The sequence below is a fragment of the Pelodiscus sinensis genome, chromosome 5, assembly GCF_052426305.1.
Source record: "Pelodiscus sinensis isolate ZL-2025 chromosome 5, ASM5242630v1, whole genome shotgun sequence".
NCBI lineage: Eukaryota > Metazoa > Chordata > Testudines > Trionychidae > Pelodiscus > Pelodiscus sinensis.
The window spans coordinates 24,041,070-24,060,244 of NC_143056.1; the positions used below are offsets into that span (position 1 = coordinate 24,041,070).

Consider the following 19,175-nt stretch of genomic DNA (forward strand, 5'->3'; position numbering starts at 1 on the left):
CCTGGTAGGTCACTCTGGACCCTATCCCTGCCTTCCAACGTATCTACCTCTCCCCCAGCTTAGTGTCATCTGCAAACTTGTGGAGGGTGCAATCCATCGCCTCATCCTGGTCATTAATGAAGATGTTGAATAAAACTGGCCCTGGAACCGATCCTTCAGACACTCCACTTGAAACTGACCGCCAATCAGACATTGAGCCATCGATCACTAAGCTAAGGGGAGAGGTAGATACATTGGAAGGCAGGGATAGGGTCCAGAGTGACCTACCAGATTAGAGGATTGGGCCAAAAGAAATCTGATGAGGTTCAACAAGGACAAATGCAGAGTCTTGCACTTGAGACGGAAGAATCCCAAGCAGTATTACAGGCTGGGGACTGACTGTCTAGGTAACAGTTCAGCAGAAAAAGACCTGTTGGGCCCGACAATCTAGTCAGTTTTCTATCCAGCTTACAGTCCATTTATCCAATCCATATTTCCTTAACTTACTGGCAAGAATATTGTGGGAGACTATCAAAAACTTTGCTAAAGTCAAGATATATCACATCCACTGACTTCCCCATGTCCACAAAGCCAGTTATCTCATCATAGAAGCTAATCAGATTGGTCAGGCATGACTTGCCCTTGGTGAATCCATATTGACTATTCCTAATCACATTCTCCTCTTCCAAGTGCTTCAAAATGGATTCCTTGAGGATCCCTTCCAAGATTTTTCCAGGGACTGAGGTAAGGCTGACTGGTCTGTAGTTCCCTGGATTGTCCTTCTTCCCTTTTTAGAAGATGGAATTCTTTCGGGAACAGAATTTTCCATTTGGATGTTCATTTATCCACTACCATCATAACTTCACAGAGACATAGAAAAGAATTGTCAATGCAAAAAAAGTTGTTAAGATTAATCTTCAAAACTGATTGACTCTGAAAACTATTCTTGGTGTACGTTTTACTTTAAGAATTTCACTAGATAGTACAATATAATATAATTATCTAAGCATTGTTGTTATGCTCATCACCATGGTAACTAGGTGCTAAAATCAGTCTTTGAGCCAATTCTACTGGATGAGAAAGGTTAAGAATAAAAAAGAACCCTTTTTGGTATATCATGATAAAAGAACCATCATTTTGATATTCACTGGGGATTGAATTGGTACCCCCAGAGCTAAAGCAGAAGCTTCTTCAGCTTGAACTAAACGTTTGCTCTCCTAATTGCCTCCTTAACAGATATCCTTTGTGCATTGTGGAGTGAATAGAGAGAGAGTTACACTTGCCTTCACCCCTAAATCCAAGCACAGTCATATTTCTCTAATTCTGTGTCTAGATTCCAGGTGATTGAGCACATTATAGACAGACTGGTAGATTAAAAATGGAATAATGTTGAACAATGAATGTCAAAGAAGAATTATTTTAATTAGAAGTGCCAATGAATGCTAATTCAGATCTAGAAAACTAAAATACTAAATACTGTAGTATACAGAAAATTCATTTGTGACTAATCTAACTGACCACTAGGTGTCAGAATTTCAACAAAACAGTATTTTACAAAGCAAAGAAAAAAATCCATCCACTGATGGTCATTTATCTTGCCAACAGTTCTTTTGAACGTCTTTCTGAATTCAGAGGAGAGTTGCAGGTGCAAATAAGCAGCAAGATATGGCGTTAAGAAGTTAGTTTATGCATAAGGGAGAAGCGGAAGTACAGTCATTATTTAAATAGAATGAGCACATTATCTTGGATCACTTAATTGTTATAATAAAATCAATAATTTACATCATGATTTTTACTCTGTGTCACTAGACTGGGAGTCAGGAGAGCTGGGATGAATTTCCAGTTCTGTCAAGAAATTGCTGTGTGATTTCAGGCAATTACCTGTTCCATGTTTCAATTTTTCTGCCTGTAAAAGGGGTTTAGAGCAGGGTTACTCAACATGCGGCTTGCAGCCTGTTTGTTTGCGGCCTCCGGTGCAGTTTGGGTTTACGCAGGGCTCAACACACAGCCCGCGTGTGGGATCCTTTGAACAAGGCCTCCACTGGGAATGTGCTCCATAATGGTGAGTCAATATAATGGTTTTCTGTTGATACGTGTTTTAGTAGTTAAATTCCTGGACTGTCATTGCTTATTAAAAGTGCTGTCACATGAGTGGAAATTGGGTAAATATTGCATGTTATTAATATCAGCAGAACTAACTTAAATGAGGCCTGTGTGTTGTGTAGTCTTGCCATAATCTTTGTATTCATGCCTGTCAGTATGAAAGAAGCTATTTGCATATAATTGCATGTACATGCAACCACACTTAAGTTGTGGCCCTCGACATATGCTGTGAGTATCATTGTGGCCTCCAGGGTTTCCAAAGTTGAGTAGCTCTGGTTTAGAAAGACCTATCTGCCTCTGTAAAGTACGTAGAGATCAATGGATGACGAGTATTATATAAAAGCTAAGTATTAATGCTTAATAGTCTGAACAGAATAAATATCTGAAATAAGATTTTCCGTATTTTTCATATACTATATTTACAAAGGTGCCTCTTAATTAGTAATTTATGTACATAACAGAAAATAATTATATTCAACACATTTTTAATGTGTAATTTCAACCATAATAAATCCTGTGAAACATAGTTTCTAATCAAATGAATTCGCTGATCTTTATTATATTAACATCAATTGATCAAAATAGCTATGCTAATGAAACAAGACATTCAGAGAAACATAAATGCAGGTGTCACACGCTAACTCAGTGGGTTCTTAATGGGATACAGAGCTTTTTGCTTGTATGTTGCAGGACCAAATTTAGATCACAGGTCAGTAGAGTACATCTACACAGTAGTGTTATTTCAGAATAACTGATATTATTCCAAAATAATAGTCCACATCTACACTAAGGGGCTGTGTCTAGACTGCATCTCTTTTCCGTAAAAGGGATGCAAATTAGACACATCGCAATTGCAAATGAAGTGGGGATTTAAATCCCCCCCGCTTCATTTGCATAAACATGACTGCCGCTTTTTCTGGCTCGGAGCTTTGCCAGAAAAAAGCGCCAGTCTAGACGCGGATCTTTCGGAAAATAAAGCCGTTTCTGAAAGATCCCTTATTCCGCTTAAAAGCTCCGAGCTGGAAAAAGCGGCAGCCATGTTTATGCAAATGAAGCAGGGGGGGGATTTAAATCCCCGCTTCATTTGCAATTGCGATGTGTCTAATTTGCATCCCTTTTACGGAAAAGGGATGCAGTCTAGACACAGCCAGGATGTTAAAGACTCGTCAACTATCTGATAAGCATTTGATTATCGGATAGTAATGTCGACTAGTCAGTTCTTCCCCCTCCCCCCTGCCTCTATAAAATAGAGGCAGCAAAAGTAGGGGGGAGAGGGGTATTTCAAAGTGGCAGCAGCTAGCTGATCCTGGGATCAGCTATGCAGCGAGCTGCCCCTTTAAAACACCGCCTTTGCAAGTATTCAAAGGGGCAGCCCTGGAGCCCAGGATCAGCTGGGAATTCCCAGCTGATGCCGGGCTCCCTGTGGCATTTCCCCGGAACCCGGGATCAGCTGAGGAGTCCCCAGCTGACCCCGGGTTCCACACAGCACTTCCCTCCCATCCCTTTGAATTACATGGAGGCAGCATTTTAAAGGGTCAGCCTGCCGCACAGCTCATCCCAGGCTTCAAAGGGGTAGCTGCCATTTAGACCGGGGTCAGCTGGGGACTTCACAGCTGATCCCGGGCTCCACTCGGCATTTCCCCAGGACTCAGGATCTGCTGGAGAACTGCTGCATGGAACCCGGGGTCAGCTGGGGACTCCCCCAGTTGATCCTGGGTTTGCGAGTAGCCTGGGCTCAGCTGGGAAGTCCCCAGCTGAGCCTGGGCTCCCCTGCCTCCCCTCTGAATCGCACAGAGGCAGCAGTTTCAAAGGGGCAGCTGCGGCACAGTTGATGAGCTGTGCAGCGGCTGTCCCTTTGAAACTGCAAACTCCACATGATTCAAAGGGGCAGGGGAGCCAATAGCATGGAGCCTGTGGCTAGCGGGGGACTGTGAATCCCCCGCTGACCCTGGCTTCCATGGCTTTGAAATGCACAATAGCCTCCGCTGGGGACTCTTGTGCATTTAGAAGCAGGCACTTGCGTGGAGGATGGAGTCAGCAGGATTTCCCGTCTCCCCTCACTGTACACGAAGTTCCACATTCCTCCTTTGAAATATACATTTCAAAGGAGGAATGCAGAAGTGCCTATCAACTAAACAGCTAGTCGATGGAAATTCCATTGATCAACTAGTTAGTTAACCGCATTTAACATCCTTAGTCTACACTACAAGTAGTTATTTTGGCATAACGTCAAAATAATGTTGAGCTGGAGGACTTCTTACTCTGACTCCTGTAACCCTAATTTTATGAGGGGCAAGGGAAGTCAGAGGAAGAGTGCTCTTCCTCAGACTTTTGCTGTGTAGACCGCGCCAAAAGCTGGAATAAGCTTTTTCGACTTAAGCTACACAATTGACGTAGCTCAAGTTGCGAAGCTTATTTCGGCTTTAGCCCTGTTGTGGAGACATACACTAAGATATGTAAGAATATTCTGTGATTTATGTGAAATTACTTGGTAATCACAAAGCAGAAAGACATCAATAGCTCAGTAATCACCACCTAATGGATTCTTAACATTTAGCCTTGTTGTGGACAGTGTTAGCAAAGAGGCCAAGTAGGTTAATCATGTAGCCCTAGTAAAAATAGTGCAAAAGAGAGAAGATGCTAAAAATAAGGGTGTGCAAGGTGTATTATTAGCCCATCAATCAGTGTAAATTCCATTTCTAGACAAATGTTGCAGAGGCACTGCTCTCCTACATACCCTTCAATTAGTAGCATACATCTCACTAAATCACATACATCCCAAATCTTAAGAACAGCTATACCAGATCAGACCAAAGATCGATCCAGTGTCCTGTCTTCCAACAGTGGCCAAAGCAAGGTGCTTCAGAGGGAATGAATAATCATCAAGGGTACGTCTAGACTACATGCCTCTGGTGACAGAGGCATGTAGATTAGGCTACCGGACATAGTAAAATGAAGCGGCGATTTAAATAATCGCCGCTTCATTTAAATTTACATGGCTGCCGCGCTGAGCCGACAAACAGCTGATCAGCTGTTTGTCGGCTCAGCGCGATAGTCTGGACGCTCCCCTGCCGCCATCAAAGGTATTTGTCGACCACCCAGGTATGCCTCATCGCCGCTTCATTTTACTGTGTCGGGTAGCCTAATCTACATGCCTCTGTCACCAGAGGCATGTAGTCTAGACGTACCCCAAGTGAACCAACTTCTGTCATCCATGCCTAGCTTCCAACAACAGAGGTTAGGAACAGTCAGAGCATGGTATTGAATCCATGTCCAACCTGGCTAATAGCATTGATGGACCTATCCTCCAGCAACTTACCTAGTGGTTTTTTTAATTATAGACATAGTATCAATCTGACATTAAATTGATGTCCATGTAATAAGTAATAGCTAAGTTATGTGAAGAGTCCATTCTACAGGTATCTAGAATCCCTAAAGAGAAATGGCCCCAAAGAAGCACTTATATCTTGTTAAATATTTACTACCATAGTCTACATCCCAGTGCAAGTAGCAAAAACTCCTTCCTTTTAACTTCTACTCTTGACTTTTCTGATAAATGTGTGCCATATTGCAGCATACTTTACACTCTGGCTTATAGTGTGTGATAAAAGAACTGAAACTATACTATTCATTATAATGGTCTTGTTACAACTCTCCTGCAGCACAAAGTACTTACAGATATTTCCAGGCACAGTTATTGCTAATCCATTCCTTTCTCTTCAAACTGTGGCCATTTCCCATCTCTGTATAACCCACCCATGCCTTGTCATTCTAACCCATCCCATCCTATCCCCATATAATCCATTCTAACAAAACCATCCTATTCCAACCTCTTGTATCCCAACCCACCTAGTTCCATATATTTCCATTCTAACCTATTGTATTCCAACCCATCTCTAGAACACATTCCAACCCTACCCACTTTATTCTAACCCATTGCATCCTAACCCACACATATAAGCCATTCTAGCACACAGCATCCCATTTCATTCCAATCCCTTGTACCCAATGCAGCCTGTATCCATGTAACCCATTCCAACCCATCCCATTCTAACCCCTTGTATTCCAACGCAGCCTATGCCAGCCCTCTGTATCCCAGGGCAGTCCCAAGGCAGCCCGTCCCCTATGGCCCAGACTAACCCCACAGAGAATCATAGAACACTAGACCTGGAAGGGCCCTTGAGAGGTCATCCAGTCCAGTCCCGTCCCGTCCAGTCCCCTGCCCTCATTACAGTCTCTCTCATGCCATTCCAACTAGTCCCACCGCAGGGTAACCCGATCTCCCCCACACCGGTGTCCTTGGGCAACCCACTCTACCCTCGGGGTGCAGCACAGTCCAGGGCAACCCAATCTCCCCCACACCTGGCTCATCCCACCCTCCCCCTTGGCCCCCAGCCCAGCCCAGGGTAAGCCCGTCTGACCCACATCTCAGCCCGGTGGCTCCCCCTTCTGAGCCGCGGAGGTCAGAGTTGGGCAGCTGGGCGGAATAGAGGCGACCCAGCCCCGCCAGCAGAGGGGAACAAGGGGCTGGTCGGAGGCACAGAGCAGCCAGTCCCGGGCCGGACTGGGCGGGGAGGCGGGGCCTGGCCGAGCCTGCGCCCGCCCCGCAGGTGAGCCAGGCGCTATAAAGCCCGGGGCCGGGGCGGGGCGCGCTGGCAGGGCGAACATGGGCAACAGGGTGACCCGCGGGGACTTCGAGTGGGTTTACACGGAGCAGCCGCACACGCAGCGGCGGCGGGAGATCCTAGGTAGGCGCCCCCCGCGGGCAGTTCCTCCCTTCCCTGCTGCCTGGCCGCGATCAGCGGCGCTGCCCCTGCCCTTTGCCGGCTGCTGTGATCTCGCTCCAGTGCCTGGCGCCCCCGCCTCAGCCAGCGCTCTCGGGGCTGAGCAGCAGCCCTCGGGTCCCATCGCTCGCCCCTTCCCGCAGGCGGCGCTCCCCCGGCGACACCTGCTTACGAGCAGCCGCTGCAGCGCTTAATGACCGCTCGGACCCTGCCCGTCCCCTTCCGCGGACGCTACTCTTGTGGGAGCTACTCGGCCGTCATCTGGGGCTCTTGCCCTGCGCCCTTGCCCTGGCTGTCCATCTGCTCCTTCCTCTTCTGACTCTCCGCTCCCTTCCTGGGAGAGTCACTCGGGTGAGGGAACTTCAGCAGCCCGTTGCTCGGGCCGGATGCCCGAGGGATAAGCTTACTGCTCAGCGGTGTCGTTCTGCAGGACAATTCCTGCTCCACCTCGCAGACTCCTTTTACTGGAGTCTCGTGTCTGGCTTGAAAAGGCGGCGCTAGCTTATTGGTGTACTAGGCTTTCCCAGAGCTAAGCGGGTTACTTTGGACTGGAAGGATCAGCATTCCCTTTCCAAGGGACTAGCAGCAACTTGGAACAGCCGGGCAATGAGCCATAACTGGGGGTTGTACTGAACGGAATTGTAACACCTGCCAAGAGCCAGCAACTGAACTGGGGCAGATAGCGATCAGACACTTAACAGGTGCACACTGCTCACCACAGGGCAGGGTACAATTCTTCTGCCTGTGTGAAAATGCCTGGCAGGTGATGTGTTGTGGGGGAGGGAGGGAGAGGAAGAGGCCAGCCATTCAGAAGACCATTGTCTTGGGGAGGGGGAAATCCCTTTCTGATCACTGGCAATATGCCTGGGCATAGATTAAAGTTGTAAAGATGTATCAAACAGGAACTGGATCACCAGAAATATGGTACAGCTTGAAACTCTCTAATCTGACACCCCTGGGACCTGACCAGTGCTGAACCAGAGAATTTGCTGAACCATGGGCGGTCAATATTATTGTTGAAGCAAAAACCCGCTCCTCTCTGTTTAGGCAGCTAACAAACAGCTTTATTAATTAATAAAGCACAGCATGAGCCAAATATGGTCCCAGCAAAGCCGGGGCCAGTAAGGCTGGCTAATACAATTAATCCTAGTATTTTATACCCTTAAACAAACAAGTCTGACGTCAGGGCAAGAAATCAAAGCAAACTTCAAAGAGGAATTATCAGCAGAGAAAGAAACAGGTTTAGAGGGAGTTCGAGCTTCAGCTCAAAATAGTTCATTAACACATACCAACAGCGCATCCTTCTGGCCTCTCCCCACCTCAGTGAAGGCCAGTTCACTCCCTCTAGTATACGTGCAGACACAAGAAACTGAAATGGCTTTTGTTATACAGAATGGCTTCTAGCTAAATATGAAATGGTTTCTACATTATCTAACAGCATTACCAACACTTCCACTGCTTACTGGGCTCTTAGAAGATATTTAGGGGTAAAATAGAGCTAAAAATAGTACAGAACTGTGAGAGCCAGGACTGGTGGCTATAAACAAATGTTATGGGATCATGGGAAAGTTAGCCACACCCATAAGTGGACATCTGGCTAACAAAAATTATGCTGGACTAGAAAGGTTCAATTTGTACTTCACAAACATTCAAATCTAGTTAAATCTTTAGTGAAATGAGGTCCTTAGGATACTTTCTCAAAAGTAGATTCACACTTTTAAGATTGAAGGGGACCATCATAATCTTCTATTTTGACCTGCTGCACATTGCAGGCTACAGAACCTCACCTACTCAAGACAGCTCCTTTTCTACCCTTATGCCCTTCACTCCCCCTGCTGGACACTTGTAATCTTCAAACAGTGTGTTGTAGAGTTAAATTCTTAAGTGAATGAGGAAGGAGCATGATCTTTCCAGTTATCAAACAGACAATGAATAGATTGGCTAGGGTTCCTAAAGATAAGTCTATTGAGTATATTGGTGGTACAGCACAAAGTGTATTGTAGTTAGGGATGTTAATGGTTAACCAGTAAGCCTCCCCCTCAATGGATGAGGCTTACTGATTATGGTTAACTGGTAGGAGCTGGAGCACTCACCCACCTGCTGCAGGCCCAGTCACACTTCATTTTTTAAGTAAATTTCCATCACACATACTTGTTTCTGTTCGGTCTCAGTTCTCACAATTATTTTCTTTTACTACAGGCAGTCCCCAGGTTACGTACAAGATAGGGACTATAGGTTTGTTCTTAAGTTAAATTTGTATGTAAGTCGGAACTGGCTCCAGATTCAGCTGCTGCCACTGAAACTGACCAGGGGCTGACTGCAGGAAGCCGGAGGCAGAGTTGCTCTGCCCCCAGCTTCCTGGAATCAGCCTGATCAGTTTCAACAGCTGCTGAATCTGGAGCCTGGGACAGAACAGCTGGGGCGCTGCCCAGTAGGTTCCCACAGGACCAACCGGGCAGCACCCCAGCTGCTCTACCCGAGGCGTCCCGCAACAAAAGCCTGGTCTGCTGGGGGGGGGGGCACACTAGCTGCACCCCCGACCCCCCCAGCAGACCAGGGACACCCGAGCAAAGCCGCCCAGGCGGCGGGACCCCCGCCGCCTGGGTGGCTTTGCTCCTGTCCCCCTGGTCTGCTGGGGGGGGTCCAGTGGCTTTTCTGGACCCCCCCCCCCAGCAGACCAGGGGGATAGGAGCAAAGCCGCCCAGGCGGCGGGGGTCCCGCTGCCTGGGCGGCTTTGCTCCCGGGCAAACGAGCAAAGCTGCCCAGGTGGCGGCTTTGCTCTGGTGTCCCTGGTCTGCTCAGGGGGTCCAGCAGCTCTGCTGGACCCCCCTCCCCCCAGCAGACCAGGGAGACCGGAAGAAGCTTTTCTCGCCCCGGAGGACACGGGTGGCGACCCGCCGCCCGTGAGCTCCGGGGCGAGAAAAGCCCCGTTCGTAAGTGCGGATCCGACATAAGTCAGATCCGCGTAAGTCGGGGACTGCCTGTGTACTCAAACAGCAAGTTTGGGTGAGCTGGGATAAAACTGCTAAGTGAAGGTATGCTGGTCTGTTGAGAATCAAGGATCTAGGCTTTCTGAGGCTATTCAGAGATCAGGGGATAGCGATCACTGAAATGACTGATGAAGGTGCCTCTGACAACATGCAGGGCTGGTATAACCCAGAGGAAAGTTCTTGAGTGGCTAGCAGGGCTGGGTAGGGGTGTGTGTGTGTGTGTCAAAGGGGGTAACACTCAACTCAGGTGGTAATAAGGTCACTCACACCCATAGGTGCTCCAAGAAGTGTGTCGCTCATGAGGAAGAGAGAGCCCATTAAAACATGTGTATTAAGCTGTTCCCCAGAAGGATTAATAAGGCATTGGACTACAACTCCAGAGTCTGGGATAAACTTGCAGCTTTGCCTTAGCCATTTTGCTAGTCAGGATGGAAGTAGTTTTTGCCTATCCTCCCACATCTCCCCCTACACCCCAGTGGCTAAGCCAAGAAATAGCAGCTAGCTATTCAGTATAAAGCCAACAAATCCAGCCACTTGGAGCAGAGCAAAACAAAGCTAAATGGCACAGCAACATGGCCCTCCCTGGAAACTGGCATACAGGGCATCTGCTCTGCCTGCCCACCCCTAGAACTGGTCCTGACCACCACAAGCTCCCTGTATTACAGCTGGATCTAGGTAGTTCCTAGATGACCTCCCCCTTCCAAGAATAGGGTCCCACTGAGCTAAGCACTGTACAGACATACAAAGTGTCTAATAAAGTAGATTCTCACCCTCGAAGCTGTGTCTTTTTCCAGTGTCTCCTGGCCCCAACAACCCAACACACTTTCTTATGAAGCATCCCAATTCATGCAGTTACCACCGCCCCAATGCAAGGATTCCAGGCCCACTGCCAGGAGCATTCTAAAGGGCCCAGAGCTGCTGGCTACTGCTAATGCAGCAATGGTGATACCTGGAGTCCCAGGCTCTCTAAAGTGCTGCCAGAGTGCCATGCAGTGCAGCTCTAGAGTGGCACAGAGAGGAGGGGGCCAGTGGTCCACAGTCCGGGCAGCACAGAAGGCTGGCTGTCCCAGCCCTATCCCTTCCACCTGGGACCCTGCCCTCTCTGTGAGCACAGAGCCGCCCAATCCCCTCCTTTGCTCAGGGGCCTGGCTGAGCTGTTGGCTTCCCTGGTGGATGCACACTATTCTTCTGCACTCTAGAATATACTGAATCAATCTTATCTTTACCCACAGACAGGGCCATCTTCTGATTGTCATATTCCTTATCACGTCATTTGATGTTCATAATTACTTTGAGGGTTTTCCATTGACTTTTTTTCTGGATTGGTGCAAAGATGGACACGTGAGCAAAATTAGCCATCTTGTTTTACTATACTTGAACAAGTTTGGGGTGACATGGGGCAATAGCCCACCAGGGTGCCAACTAGTAAAGGGCTCACATGGTTCTTTACAAGCAACTCCTGTCTCAGACCTACCAAACTTATATATCTCACGTTGTTTCCTTAAACAACAAATAGTCTGGTAGCACTTTAAAGACTAATATGTAGATGGTACTACTAGCTTTCTTGGGCACAGCTCACTTCTTCAGATTGATATTTAGCCATGAAAGGTAGCATATGAAGCTTCTTCTGAAAAGTTGTAACTCATCAATACTTAGTCATTGTTTGTGAGATGTGTGTACAACAAAATATTTAAGGAATAATGTAACTTAAATTATGGCCTTGGAGTGAGAGAGTCACCAGCGAATCATTTGTCTCAGTAATGGGCCATTCAAGCAAGAGGGAGTTGTCATATCTGAGGCCACTGTCCCTGGTCTTGCTTCTCTATAAACTATCTCTATGCAGAATATAAAGGTAAACGATGAAATAGGAAGCAAGTGAAATAGGAATCAGCAGGTGCTTCCCCTACCCTGAACACTCCAAGGCAGGAGTGAAGTAGAGAAGGTATTTTAAGGCCAGATCTCAACTACTGGAGAAAGTTGACCTAAGATACACAACTCCAGCTATGAGAATAGGGTAGCTGGAGTCTCTGTACCTTAGATTGAATTTCTGTGGTGTCCCCACTATAGTAGGTAGATTGGAGAAACTCTCTGCTTCCTGTACTCCTTGCAATCCAGTGGAGTTCTGCCATTAGTGATCGATTTAGCAGGTCCTTACTAGACCCACTAAATTGAACACTGGGGGATTGATCTCTGGGCAAGTGAAGACAAGCCCCTAAGCTACGTCTACACTGGCTTGATTTTGCGCAAGAACTCTTTTGCAGAAGAGTTCTTGTGCAAAAACTCTTCCAGAAGAGCGCGTCTACACTGGCATGTGCCTTTGCACAAAAGATGTGCTTTTGCGCAAGAGCATCCTTACCAGTGTAGACACTCTCTTGCGCAAGAAAGCTCTGATGGCCATTTTAACCATAGGACTTTCTTGCGCAAGAAATTCATGTTGCCTGTCTACACTGGCCTCTTGCGCAAGAGGGCTTATTCCTGAGCAGGAGCATCAGAGTTCTTGCGCAAGAAGCACTGATTTCATACATTAGAACGTCAGTGTTCTTGCGCAAGATCGCACCAATGTAGACACAGCCCTAGTCTGTATGGGATTGTAACATGGCAACTCACCACTATGGTGCCTCCTGCTGGTCACGCGAGCAATTAGCTCTTCAGCTCTGGAGCACCCCCTTCCAGCCAGTGTCTCATCTGCTGTTACCTGTTTGTGTTAATGGTTCTGCCACTTTACATTGGGACCCGCTTCCCTCCCAGACCACAACATCCTCCCCTCTGGTACTGCCCAGCCACAGTGCACCCATACTCTGATGTCCTCCCACTCAGGGAACCCCAGCCTTCTATACCCACCTTGCCTCAGTGACCCACTGCCATTGTCATCTAGCCCCTTACCTCAGGGGCCAACTGCAGTCTGAAATGGTCACTCATGACTGCCAAGGGGTGTGGACTTGCTGTCCCCTTCTGCCCTGGCTGCCTCCCTGCAGCCCTTGTGCCTTCAGGCCTTGCCTCAGGCCCTACAGTCTAGGGGTGAGGTCAAGTCAGAGCTCCTTAGCTCTGCCTGCCTTTCCCCCAGCACTGCTGTCTCAGAAAACCTCTAGCTTTCCCGGCAGCACTGAAGCATGAGTGAATGTCTCTCTTCTCTAGCAACCCTCCTTTATACAGCCCTCTGCTGGGCCCTAATTGGCTGATGTGTCACAGCTGCTCACTTCACACCCCCAGCCCTCTCCTAATGCTGGATTTAACCCTTGTTAGCCAGTGGGGCAGATGCCCCATCACAGGGATACACCACCAAGCACGTTGTCAGCTCTCAAATAATGGGATAACCACAGAGAAGAAGGAAAAACAACAGGTCCCAGAGAAAATAATGGATAGGAACAGAACCTCAGGAGGAGAGAGAGAAAGAAAGGAGACTACTAAAAAAGGAAAAACAAGATAGAGTAATTCCATTGAAATAGAGCAAGTATGAAAGCAAGAAATGGGAGGGAATGGCACAAACAGGATAAGAAACAAGTCATCTTCATCCTTTGCCCTTTGAATCCAGGAGGTGCTGTGTGTGTCACTACCAGGCCCTGACTGTGTTCACGCACAGTGGGTGGTACCAATTCTTAATTGTAAGATAAGATGTCATTTAAAAATCAAAGCAAACACTATGAACATTAGTTTCACTTAAAGGCATTCAGTAATGAGGAGGATATTAAGGCTTCTTAGATAGACAGACTTCACTTGCATGCAGGGTCAGATCTAGGTTATAAAACCATTCTAATAAACTTTACTGGAAAATGGTGTTTTTCTTCACAGAAAAATTCTTAAACTTACTTTAAAAGAACAGAGGTGCTTAAATACAGATGAGATAAAGACTGACTCAGTTAATCTGGCTTAATAGTTGAAAGTGACAGAGCTAAAAGGTAAATCCAATTACTGTTGTCCAATCCAAGTCTCTAGGACAGTGGTCCCCAACCTTTAGAGGCTGCCGGGCACCAGGGGGCGTGGCCATTTGCCTGCCGGGTGCCAAAGGGCAGGGACGCATGCACGGGGCCGTGCTTGGGGCCAGCGCCCTCCCCCGCAAGCGCCGCGCGCCCGGGGCCGGCGCTCTCCCCCCGCAAGCGCCGCGCGCCCGGGGCCGGCGCCCCCTCCCCCGCAAGTGCCGCGCGCCCGGGGCTAGCGCCCTCCCCCCAAGCGCCGCGCGCCCGGGGTGCGAGCGGCCAATTCGCGGTGCTCCTGGGGCCGGTGTCTGGCTCCGGCTCCATGCATGCACTACGAGCCCGGGGCCAGGCCAGCCCAGAGCACTTGGCGGGCGCACCGTGTTGGGGACCACTGCTCTAGGATGACACAACCATTTTGTTCTATGTTAAGGAAAACAGTGTAATTGATGCACAGTCAACCTGTAGAACTCATTGCCAGGGAATATTATGAAGCCTAAGACTACAAGTGTTTTTTAAAAAGAATTAGAGAAGTTCGTGGAAGATATGTCCATCAGTGGTTAATGTCTAAGATGGTTAAGGTTGCAACCCCATGCTATGGGTGGCACAAAATCTCTGACTGTCAGATGCTGGCACTGGATCACTCAATAACTGCCCTTTTTTGTACATTCCTTTTGAAGCTACTGGCCTTGGTCATTGTTGGAAGACAGGATATTGAGCTAGATGGGCCAGTGGTCTGACCTACTATGGTTGTTTTTTATTCTCGCACTTCTACAGGATAAGTTTTTTTGTGAAAAAGATTATACCGATACGTACAGCACTGCAGCTGCACCAGTACAGCTGTGCTGCTGCAGCACATGTGGTGAAGATGCTCTATGCCAATTGGAGAGAGCTCTTCTTTTGGCATAAAACCTACAGCCATGAGAGGCATATGCTGTTTTGACAAGAGAACCTCTCTCACCAACATAGTGCTGTGCACACAAATGCTCGGTGTGACTTGGGTGTGAATAGTCACACTCTTCATTGATACAAGGTTGGCTGATGTAGACTGTAGTGTAGACATAGCCTCTATGTCCATGGTGTCCAAAACACTAGCTACAGATGACTATTTGGCTGGGTGAGTGTGGCTAGTTGACTTGTACAACGTGGCTATTTGGCTGGTTGAAAGTGGCTAGTCCGCTATAGCACTATACTACTACAGGATGTGCCTGTGATGAATGAGTTCAAAGTAGCTGCTGTTGACCCTCATATCATGCTTCTCTCATGTATACTTTATACTTCAACTTTATTGATTATTTTAATCTGAAATAAACCATCTCAACTGAATGCCCTGATATGTTTAGGAAAGATAACAACCAACCCCTCATTTAGGCTCAATGTGTTTTATTCTTAATTTGGGCAAATCAAGTTCTGATTATAAAAAAAAATTCCCTGCTTTTGCATACTGTTGAATCCATAAGTGACTTTTCAGAAGCCTTTTAGGCCAGTATCCTACTTTTCTGGGCCCTGGTTTTAACAGCAAGTTCTTTTTCTCATGATAATACCCGCTGTAATATTGGCTTTGTTCTAGCTCTCAATAAAGTGATCTTTTTTGGCCATTTGTGGTGATTTAGTGGTGTTCTTAATGTTGGCCAAATTATCTCATGGGTGCAGTGTCTCTTGTTTCTCACCAGCCTGCCTCATGGTTAGTTAACAGTTGTATTGAAGGCTATCTGCTCCACGAACTCTACAATGTAATAGAGAAATTAGGAAAAGTGGAGGGAGAAATTAAGGGTTGGTGAGTGCAACATTTCTGTAACTAAAGCCATCTGGTCTATCATACGTTATTTGATGCACGATAACTTGCTGGGGGTTGTGGGTGAAAGAAGAGATTAAAACACAAATTGGATTTGTTTATTCAAAATATATTGGCTTTGATCCTTCTTCCATATAAATACTAGATCAATTAAAGGGTGCAGCTGTGTTGTAAGGTTAAGTAGTCTGTTTTTTGGTGCCACTTGTTTGTTCTGGCAGGACGTTGTTTCATTGTGACTTCAAGTTTATTTCAAAGGGCACTGTCCTGGAGGCTGAGGTGTCATGGGTTTTTTTAACCTTGAAAGCCTGGTGTGAAAAGGAATGTCCTTACGTCCAAGTGTAACACCAACAGGGGCAACCGAACCTGGCACGGCCCACCTGGAGTGTAGGTCATGAACCTCTACTGCTTGAGCTAAAAGCTAGCTGGCTTTCAGCTAAGGCTGTAAAGCAAACTCATTCTTTCTCTCTCTGAAAGTGATCAAAGTGAACCACACCCAGTAAGTACATAAGTTGCACAAGCATGTTGCTGCTATTGTCATCTACTCATGGGTAAAAGTAAAGAGGAACACGAGAGAATAAAACTTTTCCCTCTGCTAAACAGAGGTATAGTTCCCCTGGCTTTGGGTAATGCTGCTTATCTAGAGCCGTACAACCTCCCTTCTATTTTCTCTCTAATGTGAATAGCAATGCCACTATAAACATTAAATATGTGATGTGAGCAGGCTTCTCATGTCAGCAAGGAGAAATTGCCCTGCTGCTAAGCCACTGGCAGGCCTGATTGGATCTCCACCTCTTGTTCTGCATGCAAGAATGGACCAGTTGGTCAGATCTCTGATACAACATTAGGGGGAACCCAAAGGAAAAGATCAAGAACAGGGAGTCACTGCTATAAGTAGCCTTGGTACACATCAGTTCCACACTAAAGTTATTGATGCTTGTAGGAACTGATGCATTATAAGCCCTCTCATTCTCCACTCTTAAATCACACCAAAAAAAAAACCCACCCAAATTTGCACAAATGAAAGTCACACGCAGGAAAAAAATTCCTTGCTTTAAGTTGTTTCACTATAAGTCTAAAGGTTTTTTTGGAATGTATCTTGGACTTCTAGCAGACAGCCTGTAACCATTAGCAGATTTTATCTGTGACTAATATTTCTTGCCATTCTGAAAATGAAAAATCCCTGTTTGAAGTTATAATCCTATCCTGCACCCTTTTGACTGAGGGGTCTTAGCAGCAGGAAGAAAGTAATTCTACTGAACTAGTTTAGCATATAACACACAGGTAATAAGATGACTGACTAATAAACTGCAGTACAGGCAGTCCCCGGGTTACATACAAGATAGGGACTGTAGGTTTGTTCTTAAGTTGAATCTGTATGTAAGTCGGAACTGGCATCCAGATTCAGCCGCTGCTGAAACTGACTAGCGGCTGACTACAGGAAGCCCGAGGCAGAGTTGCTCTGCCCCGGGCTTCCTGGAATCAGCCGCTGATCAGTTTCAACAGGATGAATCTGGACGCCAGTTCTTACATACAGATTCAACTTAAGAACCCCAGGCATCCCCAAGTCAGCTGCTGCTGAAACTGATCAGCGGCTGATTCCAGGAAGCCGGGGCAGAGCAACTCTGCCTCGGGCTTCCTGTAGTCAGTGCTGGTCAGTTTCAGCAGCAGCTGACTTGGGGACGCCTGGGGCAGAGCAGCTTGAGTGCTGGTGGGTTGCTCCAGTAGCGCCGCTCCTCGGTACTACTGGAGCAACCCAGCAGCACCCAAGCAGCTTTGCCCCAGGCGTCCTGATTCAGCTGCTGCTGAAACTGACCAGCAGTGGCTGAATCAGGACGCCTGGGGCAGAGCAGCTGGGGTGCTGCCGGGTTGGTCCAGTAGCGCCCAGAGCGGCACTACGGGACCAACCGGCAGCGCCCCAGCTGCTGTACCACAGGCGTCCGGGGCAAAGCCGCGGAGCACGGGGGCAGCGGGACAGCCCAGACGCACCGCGGCTATCCTGCTGCCCGCGTGCTCCGCGGCTTTGCTCCCCGTCTCCCTGGTCTGCTGGTCTGCTGCCCGCGTGCTCCCCAGCTTTGCTCCCCGTCTCCCTGGTCTGGGGAGACGGGGAGCAAAGCCGGGGAGCACGCGGACAGCGACAGCCCAGACGCGCCGCGGCTGTCCCGCTGCCGGCATCCTCAGAGGCTTTGCTTCCCGTCTCCCTGGTCTGCTGGTTTCCAGCAGACCAGGGAGACGGGCAGCAAACCCCGTTTGTAACTGCGGATCCGACATAAGTCAGATCCGCGTAACTCAGGAACTGCCTGTATTTTCAAAACCATTTTTGACTAGGGTGACCTCCATGAACAGCTACCAGTTAATGTCTTATAGCCAACTAATGTGCCTCATTCTGACCCGTTTAAAGGGAGTGCTAGGGTAAACTTCCTTAACTGTGTGATAGTTGAATTAAAATAAATAAGTGAAGATATTTTGTTTCCCATGGACAAAGAACAGCCATTTACTTCACTGCGACCTTCACTGCATAAGGTGAACGGGTGGGGGGAGAAACCTAGAGAGAGAGAAAAAAAAAGTAAGCTGTCCATGAAAAAGCATAATGCCTGGAGCAGGCTTCCTTTGAATACAAGATGGGAGGGAGGCAACGTCTCTCCATTTTTAAAAATGCAGTGCAGCTTTCCTTTCAACTGTGCAATGCAAGTAGCCAGAAGATGGTGACTAAACCAGCACTAGTCAGCCGCTAATCCAATATTGTAAAGTTTGAGTCAAAAATCCTGAAGGGGAATGTCCTTGGTGTTAAAAATCTGTTAGGCTGTGACTGGTTCCAGAGGTTTCACGTGATACAAACCCTATTTAAGCAAAAAGCAAATTGAGGTAGGATCTGACCCAGCATCCCTCTGAGCTACTCTTGCTCTGTCGGTACCAAAATATCACCTACCATGAAGGATGTTTAATTAAGTTGCTATGCAGCAGCAAACATCTGAAGAAGGGAGTTGTATTTCACAAAAGCTTATGCCCTAATAAATTGGTTAGTCTTTAAAATTCCCTTGTCTACTTTTACTGAAAGACTAACACAGCTACCCCTCTGAAACCTATTAAAATATTAGATTTCTTCATGTAGTGCTGCACAAGTTATTCAAGTAATCTTATAGGAGACTCTTAAAAAACAATGTTTGTTTAGGACACAGAGGACTGATAGCTGTTGTTCTTTGGCCTGTGTGGCTGCCTAACATCCATGACAAGTTAACCATGGTGGTATCAAAGGCTCTGAATGTGTGTATTAGTTTTAGAGGTGAAAACATTGTTATTTCTTCCTGTGCCTTGTGGGATACCTTAGCCCAATTCATAGATAAATGTTGACTCTGTTACGCCCACTTTAAATTCTTCTTAGTCAACAGATCTCATTCATCTGCATATTTTTTTAATTATTTATAGTTAAACTACAATGATCAGTGATTGATATAAAAGGTAAACTTCATCCCTCAGAACAGTCAAAAGCTGAGCCATATTACTGGGGTGGGCCAATACCACTTTGAGGGTCAGATCTGGTTATCCAGGGTTAGCCCCTGTGTGATGGAGTGTCCTGGTCCATGCCACTTCCTGCCACTCCCATTGATGGAAATGG

General features: G+C 47.1%; 1 protein-coding gene across 1 annotated transcript in view; it reads left to right on the forward strand.

Annotated features, from left to right (window-relative positions):
- Positions 1 to 6,659: 6,659 nt before the first annotated feature.
- Positions 6,660 to 19,175, forward strand: part of DEGS2 (delta 4-desaturase, sphingolipid 2) — a 34,713-nt gene continuing 22,197 nt past the window's right edge. The window contains exon 1 of the mRNA XM_075926574.2: positions 6,660 to 6,830. Coding sequence (XP_075782689.1) covers positions 6,749 to 6,830 — 82 coding nt within the window. The 5' untranslated portion in view covers positions 6,660 to 6,748. The remainder of the gene's footprint in view (positions 6,831 to 19,175) is intronic.